This window comes from Nicotiana tomentosiformis, chromosome 9 (genome assembly GCF_000390325.3).
Source record: "Nicotiana tomentosiformis chromosome 9, ASM39032v3, whole genome shotgun sequence".
Lineage (NCBI taxonomy): Eukaryota > Viridiplantae > Streptophyta > Magnoliopsida > Solanales > Solanaceae > Nicotiana > Nicotiana tomentosiformis.
In genome coordinates this window covers 12,518,362-12,529,927 of record NC_090820.1, presented here as the reverse complement: position 1 = coordinate 12,529,927, position 11,566 = coordinate 12,518,362, and the positions used below count along the sequence as shown (strand labels likewise).

The following is an 11,566-nucleotide window of genomic DNA, read 5'->3' as shown; positions in this document are numbered from 1 at the left end:
AAGGTGCATGAGAAGAACTATTATGTCCACGACCTCGAGTTAGCAGCTATTGTTCATGCCTTGAAGATCTGGCCGCACTATTTGTACGGTGTCCCTTGTGAAGTCTATACCAATCACCGGACTCTACAGCATCTGTTCAAACAAAAGGATCTTAACTTGCGGTAGCGGAAGTGGTTAGAGTTGCTTAAGGACTATGATATCACCAATCTATATCATCCTAGGAAGGCCAATGTGGTGTCGATGCCTTGAGTCGCAAGGCGGAGAGTTTGGGCAGCTTAGCATATCTACCGGTAGCAGAGAGGCCATTAACCTTGGATGTTCAGGCCTTGGCCAACCAGTTTGTTAGATTGGATGTTTCTGAGCCGAGTTTTGGCTTGTGTGATTTCTCGGTCTTCTCTTTATGATCGTATTAGAGAGCGTCAGTATGACGACCCCCATCTGCTTGTCCTCAAGGACACAGTTTAGCACGGCGATGCTAAGGAGGTCACTATCGGAGATGACAGTGTATTGCGGATGCAGGGCAGGCTATGTGTGCCCAATATAGATGGTTTGCGTGAGTTGATTCTCCAGAAGGCTCACAGTTTGCGGTACTCCATTCATCCAGATGCCGTGAAGATGTATCAGGACTTGAGGCAACATTACTGGTAGAGAAGAATGAAGAATGACATAGTGGAATATGTAGCTCGGTGCCTAAACTGTCAGCAGATGAAGTATGAGAATCAGCGGCCAGGTGGAAGTTTTCAGAGGTTAGAGATCCCAGAGTAGAAATGGGAGCGGATCACTATGGATTTTGTTGTTGGGCTCCCACGGACTCAGGGGAAGTTCAATGAATTTTGGGTGATTATGGATAGATTGACCAAGTCAGCTCATTTCATTCCAGTAGTGACTATTTACTCTTCAGAGCAGCTGGCTCAGGTGTATATTCGCGAGATTGTTAGGCTTCATGGCGTGCTGGTATCTATCATCTCTGACCGAGGTACGCAATTTACATCGCGGTTTTGGAGGGTCGTACATCATGAGTTGGGCACGCGGATGGAGTTAAGTATATCATTTCACCCTCAGACGGACAGACAGTCCGAGAGCACTATTCAGATATTGGAGAATATTCTCCGTGCATGTGTGATAAAGTTTAGGGGTTCTTAAGATCAGTTCTTTCCACTTGTGGAGTTTGCCTACAACAGCAACTACCAATCGAGCATTCAGATGGCCCCATATTAGGCTTTGTATGGTATACGGTGTCGGTTTCTGGTGGGTTGGTTTGAGCCGGGCGAGGCTACGCTATTGGGTACAGACTTGGTTCAGGATGCATTGGAAAAGGTTAAATTGATTCAGGATTGAATTCGTACATCCCAATTAATACATAAGAGTTATGTAGATAGTAAGGTTCACGACATTGCATTCATGGTTGGGGAGCGGGTTTTGCTACGGGTTTCGCCCATGAAGGATGATATGAGGTTAGGGAAGAAGGGCAAACTGAGCCTTAGGTATATCAGACCTTTTGAGATTCTTGAGAGGGTTGGATAGGTGGCCTACAAACTTGCGCTACCACCTAGTCTAGCTGTAGTTCATCCAGTATTCTATGTTTTTATGCTCCATAAGTATCACGGCGATCCGTCTCATGTGTTAGACTTCAGCTCAGTCCAGTTGGACAAGGATTTGTCTTATGTTGAGGAGCCGATAGCCATTTTGGACAGGCAGGTTTAAAAGTTGAGGTCGAAGAACATTGCTTCAGTGGAGGGGTCAGCCAGTCGAGGAAGCGACTTGGGAGATCGAGCATGATATGCATAGCTGTTATCCTCATCTTTTCACCACTTCAGGTATGTCTCTATACTCGTTCGAGGACGAACGTTTGTCTTAAGAGGGGGAGGATGTAATGACTCGGCCGGTCATTTTGAGTGTATTAGCCCCGATCCCCTAATTATTCCTTTCTCTATATTATACTGTGGTTATGTAACTCGCCGGTATGTTTGGTTTTGGTTTCGGAGTGAAATGGGACACATAGTTACTAAATTGGAAGTTTACGTCAGAGGAGCTGAGCGTAGTTTGACTTGTTTGAAAATGACTCCGGAATGGAGTTTTGACAGTTCCAATATCTTCGTATGGTACTTTTGGTCTTAGGAGGGATTTAAGGCAAATTTTCGAGGAATTTTTAGGGGATTGTTGGGGTAAGAGTTCTTAACTCGTTTTTGATTAAATTCCCTTAATCTATCTTTGATTTCATCATTTAATTAGGGATTTGAGTTGGAAAGTAGGGAAAAATGGAGGAGACTTCTTAGGCCGAATTTTGGGGATTTGAGCGAGATTTTGGTATCGGATTTGTGTAATTTTTGTATGGTTGGACTCGATATCGAATGAGTGTTAGGATTTTACAGTTTTTGTCGGGTTCCGAGACGTGGGCCCGGGTCGACGTTTTGGAGCGATTTTTTAATTCTTTGTTAAAGTCCTAATTTTATTATTTAAATTAGTTTCTTATAGTTATATTTATAGTATGAAATTATTTTGGCTAGATTCGAGACGTTCGGAGTTGAAATATTGAGGAAAAGGCCTTCTAGTTGATCGATTTAGCGTGGTTTGAGGTAAGTGACTTGTCTAACCTTGTGTGGGAAAAATTCTCCTTAGGATTTGGTATTGTGGTGATAATTTGTGATATGTGAAGGCCGTGTACGTAAGGTGACGAGTGCGTACACGGGCTAAATGTTAAAATTCTGGATTTAGCTATGTAGTTTCCTTTTTATGCCTTAATTGAGTTACTTTAGCGTGCTATAGTCATCATGTTTAGCCTAATTTCACATGTCTACCTGTCTTATCTCTTAATTGCATCTTGTACTATATATTTAATTGAATTACTTGCTTTCTTAATTCCGTATTCATTACTTAACTGTGGGATTCTCTACTTAAAATTGCTATCCTTGAAATATCTTGTTGTTGAGTTTGGTGTTGAGTTGCAAAGGTCGTGGTTTCTTTTGAGGCAAGGTGTAAGTTGTGAAATTAGTTGTTATGTTTTGGTTTCGTGTTATTGTTGAGGTTATTGTTTTGTTGTTACACGAGATTTCTGTCGTGCTGTTGTTATTGTTTGCATGAGTTTTCTGTTGTGTGGTTGTTACTATTTGCACGAGGTTTATGTCGTGCCGTTGTGATTATTGATACGCATGCGGTAGTATAAGACATGGGTGTTGATACGCATGCAGTAAGATAAGGTGGGCTTGATACGCGTGGCTAGTAGGGGAACTACTAGAAGCCATGTGGTGTGATAAGGTGGGCTAAAACGCGGGGTGCTATTTCGGAAAAATAATTTTCAAAACTAAATGTAAAGGCTCCAGCGGTGATATAAGAAAAGTAAGTTATTTTTATGATTTGAGACTACGAGGCGGTACCTCGGGAGTACCCCTGTTGACCTTCTCTATTTGCTGTATTGTTTGGTTATTGTTTCCTTAACATGTAAAATTCTTGATTTCCTTTCGTGTTGTATTAGCTTCCTTGATTCCATGATTGTTACTTTTCACGAATCCTTTATTATTTTACTTCCCTGTCATTTTCATATATCATTGTATCTTTTGTCTTTTTTCTTATTATCTCTAGTAGGGCCTTGACCTGACTTCGTCACTAATCTATCGAGGTTAGGCTTGGTACTTACTGGGTACCGTTGTAGTGTACTCATACTACGGTTCTGTACATGTTTTGTGCAAATCCAGGTACATCCTATCAGCCTCAGTATTAGCACGTGAGTGGTTTTCTTTTGAGACTTCAAGGTACACCTGCCTGCGTCTGCAGGCCTCAGAGTCCCCTTCTATCCTGTTCTTTTCTTATTTCTGTACATTTTTATAGACAAAGATGTATAGGAATGTTTAGTACTAGATTGTGACTTGTATTTACACCGGATTTTAGGAGATGTACATGTTGAGTTGTACATTTTATTCATATAGTTGTTGATATTTTTTGAAATTTAAATTATTATTCAGTTATACCGCATGTTTGTTAGGCTTACCTAGTCTTAGAGATTAGGTTCCGTCACGACATCCTACGGAAGAGATTTGGGATCGTGACAATATTGCTTCAATCAGAAAGGATGTCCCTCCCACCTACCATTATGAGTTAAGAAACCATGCTTTTATGCAAAAAATTAATCCTCAATTTACGGACAAGAGGGTTACTCGGATGGTCAGCACCCCATCTACAACCCCAGGATTGTGGGTTCGAGTCACCAAAGAGCAATAGTTCCAACAAAGAGGAATCAAACCGGAAGGGAATAAATAAATAAACCCTCAATTTCGCATGTTTGTCGTACCATCATAAATCCGTTGATGCTTTTAATACGAGGAAATACCTAATATATGACAGAACAGAACCATCACAATCACTTGAAAATTTTGAGAAATTAGCTACTATATATTTTTGTATATTCCGTAAGCTCCTCATAATTTGGTACGTGAAATATGAATGGAGGAAGCTTTTGTAGCTCATGCTAACTTCAAACTCGAAAGTGTGAATTTAGGCTTAGCTAGTTCCCAACTTCAGACCTTTGAGGTGAAGTTTTCAAATTTCAGCCCAAAGGTACGGAGTTGTAAACTAACAGAAACTAGACTTTAACAATTCCAACTTTCAAACTTCATACTCGGGATTTTTAACTTTAATCCCTGAAAACTTCAGCCTAAAGGTCTGAAGTTTTATTCTAATTGAGAACCTACATTAGATCCTTTGGCAATTCCAACTTCAGACCTGATGGGCTGAAGTTTGAAACTTCATAACCGGGATTTTCAATTCCAGTTCCACAGATATGAGTTTCATTCTATGGAGCTAAATTTTACAAACTTTACGAAGTTGGCTATCATTTAAATAGGAATGGAGAAATGGCTATTTGTGCACTTCCCTGGTTAAAATTAAAAAATAGCCACTTTTCATCTACGTAATTGAAAAATAACCACGATATATTTGACCATCTTAATGAGTTTATTAGAAATAAATTTGAATTTAGATTACTTGTCAAATATCAAGGAAATTTTAGTGACTCACTTTCCAAAGTAGTTCTTGCAGGAAAATATGCTGTTACCTTAGTCTCTTAGATTTAATTTCTTTAATCTGCTACAGTATTATAGGAAGTTAAGTTGTTTGACCTTTTCATATTAGAATTTATTTTGTTACTATATCTCCATTAATTGAAAGTTTGGTGCATGTCTTTTTCTTTCCTATAGGCTATAAATATATTGTTAAAGCAACAGTTAAGACATCAACCATAACAATCATATAGTTACTGCAGTGCTACCAAAATACTTGGAAGAGAATGGAGAAGGCAACATTCCTTAAGATATTTTTAGTCTCTTTTTTGCTTATTTTATTAGGTAAACAATTTAGATCAACTTACCTATATTATATATTAAGTAGAAGTTCATATTCAACCAGGTTATAGTCACACTTTGTTTATAAATTTGAGGCAATGCATTTTTTTGTCAGAAGCTCTTTCTAACAAGTACTTATTTTGATCAAACTTCCAAAATCTGCTTATTTTGAAAAGTATATGTTGTCAGACTTTCTAATATAAACAATTTTTCTGAAAAATAAGCACTTTTAACTTCCCAAAAAATTTACGCAACATGCTATTAGTATCTAAAAGATATCGCTCATACTTCAAAGATCGAGTGTCTACTTTTATTTTTGCATTATATTAGCCAAAATGTTATAAATATATAGATATTAAATTATCCTTTCTTCTACAAATAATTTATTTTCATATTTATTCTATATATTGTACTATATATTTTCTTTTCTAGCAAATTGTAAGTATAGCAATTTGTGTCTTTTTATATGTTTAAATATGATAAGTCTAGTTAATTTTTTGTTTTTAATAACTTAATATTCAACAATGTCTCATTGTTGCTAGGACATTCAAGCAATGGGATATTTTTATGCTCTAACGATGCCGATTGCGCTGGAATTATGAAATGCATAGACGCCGCAGATCCCAAATGCGACTTAACTACAAAAGCGTGCTTCTGTCCAAAACCTCCGACAGCTAATAATGGAGCAAAAAGAGTTCAGAAGACTGACCAAAAGTGATTTATGATTGAATTTTTCATTGGTAATAAGGATCAATAAAATTCCCTAGCTTATATCCATCTTTATATATGTTGGAAAAGGATATTTTCCATTTGAATTTATTACTTGCATAATGCATTTTTCCATCTATAAATTTCTTCGAGCCAATTTTGTTTAAGGGATTTAAGGAACTTAATTTTTAAAGATTCCTATTTGAGGACAACATTAAGTAGAAATGACATCAGGTAGCCACTCTAAAGGGTTACTATTTAAGAAATAGTCAGTGCGTCTTGAATTTCAGTTTTTCGGTTCAAATTTTGAGGACAAAAATGTTCTGAATTGTCCTGAAGTTAAGATTTTTAGTATTAAAATTCAAGACAAAATAAGTACAGGCTAATCTTGAAATAACATCCATGAGAATGGCTATATGTGCACTTGCCTCTAAAATTAAACAGGATTCAATTAATCGAATGATTACGGATGATTCAAATAGCGAAAAGGATAGCTTTGACTTTCTCTAAGTATTGCTGCATTCGGGTTTCCTGCACCACGTAGATTCCTTGAATTTAATTAATCACGAGTTGAACGTCTCTTTTCAACTCGATGTGTTCAATGCCGAGTCCCTTGTCTATTTCAAGCTTCAAACCTGAGTTTCATACTCGGCTTCATTATAGGTATATAACACATATTCAACACCTTTTGTCGGGAATTTTTTTTACTTCTTCCAAATTTGAACACTCTTGGAATAGTTCCTAGCTTCATCACTAGTGATAGAGTGACATTTCTCCACTTCTCCGGATGGTACGGAAAGTACTATATCGCGTTCAGAACCTTTAATATTAGATGACCCGTCCCCGTCTCTATAGAGGGTCCAAGTTATGAGAATGTCCTAGCAGCATGGGGTTGATATATGATATCGTACTCACTAAGTTCAACTAACAATATGGCAAGTCGCCCCGAGAGCTCCGGTGTATGGCCCCGACAGCAGTTGCTCGTAACAGCAAATACTATCCATCTAAGTCTTCAGGTAGGGAGAAAGAATCAAATATCTTTTCACCAAATATCAAAAAGTTTAACTTTTAATATTTATTTGTTTTTTTATTGTTCTATAATTGAATCAATGATATAAACGTTATACAATGATTAATAGTATACGCTTAGATTAATCATGATGGGATGGAAACAAAAAAGGGATCTTTACCAATCTATACTATATTGTAAACTTATTTACCCTTCATAGAGGAGAGGTTATTACTTAATTACATTAGCATGTACAATTTACTATTTATATACAAAATAATATATTAGACTCCAATCTTATCCATTTTAGGCTACATTCTTCTCTATTTTTCTTCTCCCTATAGACATTTCTCTCTCTGTTCCTATTCGATTCAGCTTTTGCAGATGATATGCTCAGAGCTTTGAAGAATGGTGAAGAAAAATAATTCAACAAGTTAAAAGCCATAGAACATACATGAAGCACCAATATAAATGGGTTACAAGAACTTTTTTTAGATGAATAAAAAAGAAATTGTCAACAAAAGTAGCGTTTGGAACAAAACTGAAACTAATTGATGGTGTAATTGAAACTAAACTGAATTTGGTCGTGTATACATGAGCTTAAACTCCATTGATAGCAATTAGAAAGCTTAGAAACTTTGAATTCGAAAATCAAAATTTGCAAAATTATGTTTGTTTGGATTGAGTGTTGTTGCAAGTGATTGAGAATATCCTTTCGAGTTTATATCTCAATTTTCAGAGAATTTGGTGAACATTCGAGATGGTTTTGATTGGAATTTCATATTGAAACTCGAAAAAGAAGACATAAACAAATTGTATATATATATTTTGTATGTCGGGTGTACAAACAGTATACAAAATATCTACAACTTACATAATTGTATACAAGTTGTATATAAATTATATTTAAATTATAGTTTTTGACCGGATTCTGTACAAAATATTTGTATTTAAGTTGTAGAGAAATTGTAGATAAATTATAGATTATGACCGGATTTGTATATATTTTGTAAAAAACTTTAGTTACTTTCTGTAAATATAAAAACTTAGATAAACCAGGTAAATAAGTGTAAAATCTCGTATATATAAGAAAAAGTCCCAAAAGAAAAAAGATTAATCATGATGGGCTCTACATGTTCAAGTTTTTATTTTATAATAATTTGTTATTTGATTTTTGTTCAATGTACATTAATAAGAAAATAAGAATTGTTTTAATAAAAGTTGTAATAGAATTCTTTTTTAAAACTAATGCTGTAGGTTGTCGCAGCTAAAATAGGAAGAATGTCTTTAATATTAGAACAAAGGAAGTTGTGTACTAATAATAACAACTTAATGTGCTCAAACAAATAAGATAACAATCTTTTATAATTAATTTTCTTTAATATTAATCGCCAATTGCTCGAGCTGTAATACTAGTTAGAAGTTTTAATTGTTAATCTGGTTGGCTGAACATTATTCTTCTTTTTACAGATAGACATGGGCATAGGGATAAGTCAAGTAAATTGTTTAATACTTACTAAAGGAGGTTTCTGATTGCATATTTCAACAACAAATGAGTTTATATACTACAAATGAACTTGAATTTAGATTACTTAGCAAATTTGGTTCATTGATAGAATCTTTCAAACATATGTAGTTAGCACAGTTGGAAAGTTGACTATGGGATGATGCAAGGGTGCCATAACATAGTGGTTTAGTTAATTAATCAGAAAGAAAATGGGAGGGAAAATGCATGATTATATATAAGGTAGCATCTGAAATTTTTGCTGAACTTCATATACATTGATGTATACATTTGCAACACCTTAAGCAAATGTCTATGTTATAGTTTCAAGTTCCAATATACAACAACAACAACAACAACGACGATCCCATTGAATCCCACAAGTGAGGTCTGAGGAGGATAGTATATACGCAGACCTTACCCCTACCTTATGAAGGTATAGAGACTGTTTTTGAGAGACCCTCGGCCCAGAAAAAGCATAGTCAAGTTCCAATATGGTGGACTTATTATTCCTATGATTGAGATAAACCTGCAATTTCCTTGAGTGGCTTCCACATGAACTTTCTCCTGTACATTCCATAAATAGAATTGTCATGTAATGAATCAAAATATAAAAGGCTCCTATATATTCAAATATAAACATGAACTTTCTATAGTAAAATACTTGTCCTAATTCCAGGTAGCTGTTGCATATAATGTTGTTCAACGACGAAGTATATGAAAAGGGAAGCCTTACCAGTTACCACACTCTGCGATGACCTTTACTTTAGGACGAAGCGTTGGAAGTAAAGCAAGAAACTGCAGCTCTGCCTTGGATAATACCTGAACAGTTTTAAGTCAAGAAGTTAACAGATCTAGCCAAAATACAGCTAACAAAATAATAAGACTATGCACATTTTAAGAGGTTGATTTAACCTTGGCTTCTATTATCCAAACCACTAGTCCTTTGGCATTTGGAGGAAGTAAAGAAAGCCTATAATCAACTTCTGGAGGAAAATACCATCTAGCTATTGGTTGCTTCCCAACATGCGCCTGCAACATCATTATTGCAAGTGCAAGTCAATCAGATTGTATTTGAGAATAAGCATATTGCGCGCAAATTACTATAACTTACAGGGCAGACAGGGTGAAACTTAGTAAGAGTGGTTTCAGGATCACCGAGGCCACGAGCAGAAAGATCCAAGAAATGATATCCTTGGTATTTAAGACGTGTAAGGTAGCGCCCTTCATAACCGCCTTCGTGTGGAGAATAAATTGCTAAGGCTTTGTGTTCTTCAACATCTGATAACCATTGGCCTAAATCCAACTTAATGAGATCTCCACCTATGAAGTCCTCAAGTTCAATGCTACATCTAACTACTGTTTTCTTTTGTCTTCCCACTGATCTCAGTCTTCTCATTGTCATAGTCTTTGACGTGCAATTTATCTGTACTCGTTGCTTTTGCAGACCGTAAGACAGTAGTGCCCCTTGATAGCAGGCTGCAAATGTCATTTTAGTTCAAATTTTCATAGTACAAGGGGGGAAGAACAAAGGCACCATAATGAAAACCACCATATTTACTTATGACTTTGTAAAAAATAAGGCTTTGGTTTATTTGTCATAAATAAATGATTGACATGTATATTTACAACCATCTCTTGTTCCCTGCCTACATAATTTTTTTGGAAGTGAGTCATGGTAAGTTTAAAGAGTTAAAAAGACTAAACCACAATTGAAGCAATGGCATCAGTAGGTCTAGTGGTGAAAACAAAAGTGTAGAATTTAGGTGCACATCACCAGTACGAACCCTGCTGCAGACAAAAAGTCTAGTATTTAAGTGGAAAAGAATAGAGGGGCGGACCCATTATCTACTGAATTTCGAACCATAAGCCACACGCGCTAGAAATTTCTCGATTATAAAAAAAAAAAAAAATACGGTAACCGGTACTCCATTGTAACTGTGGTCTGTGGGTTGACTGTGTGTCTATTGATTGAGACAGGACAATAAAATACAATAATGCTGATGAAAACAATAACTAGACATTGTAAATTTACATTGTTAGGCCGATTATGTCTACGATCACGAGCGGACAACAACAACAACATACCCAATATGATCTTACAAGTGGGGTCCGGGGAGGGTGGAATTAACAGAGACCTTACTCATACTTGTGTGAAGTAGAAAAGTTATTTCCGATAAACCCTCGTCTAGTAGCGAACCAAAAAATTGTGTTCAAAATTTGAATACCTTTTGCCAGTAGGCTATGCAAGGTGTTCGAAGTCTATTTTTTGATTACTAACAAGTAATACTTTAACCTACGCACAGTATAATTTGTCAGCTAAGGGGATTCAGTTGACCACCCTTAGCCACACATAGCTTCGCCCCTGGGCCTCGTCTACAACCTCGAGCATAATAGAACAATGTATACTATAACAGAAGTGTATCGAAGACGAGGTTCAGGGGAATGACCTGAAGAGGAACATGGTTGTTCCTCAGTGGATAATGTGACATTTGGACGGTGGCGAGAATAGCCATTATTCTTGATCAAGAACCTGCTGCTGCTGCTGAAGGCATAGGAGAGAGTTGAGGCAGCAGTTGCCATGTTTGTGGGAGTAGCTACAACAACCACTAATGAGAAAATGGACCATAGAAATGGAACAAGAGTACAAGACTACTATCTTTTTAGCTATGAGCAACAGCCTTCCAATACTCTTGTCTTGACTAAGATGTCTACTTTCTTCCTTACCACTCAATTTATATAGATGATAAAGTTTGAGGGAAATGGAAAATTTCGAGGGAAAAAAAAAAGAAAAAAAGAAAAACAATTCCCATCCTTTTATTATGAGTATATATTTACTCAAAAAATGGATGAGAAAGTTTGAGTAAGATCGAAATTTTTGAAAGAAAAAAGAAATTATTTTTAATATGGCAAACTTGTCATATCTTAATTTTTATATTTATAATAAATAAATTAAAAAAAATTGTTATAAAGAAATCAAAATAAGGAAGGTAGTCGTAATACCATAAACCA

At 36.0% G+C, this 11,566-nt stretch overlaps 1 protein-coding gene across 1 annotated transcript; it reads right to left on the bottom strand.

Annotated features, from left to right (window-relative positions):
* Positions 1–8,767: 8,767 nt before the first annotated feature.
* LOC104096284 (NAD(P)H-quinone oxidoreductase subunit N, chloroplastic) lies at positions 8,768–11,258 on the bottom strand. Its single transcript, XM_009602639.4, has 5 exons — positions 11,005–11,258; positions 9,669–10,033; positions 9,470–9,586; positions 9,291–9,376; positions 8,768–9,121 (listed from the first exon to the last, which is right to left on the bottom strand). The coding sequence occupies exons 1-5, from the start codon at positions 11,135–11,137 to the stop codon at positions 9,067–9,069; spliced, it is 756 nt and encodes a 251-aa protein (XP_009600934.1). The 5' UTR covers positions 11,138–11,258; the 3' UTR covers positions 8,768–9,066.
* Positions 11,259–11,566: the final 308 nt, after the last annotated feature.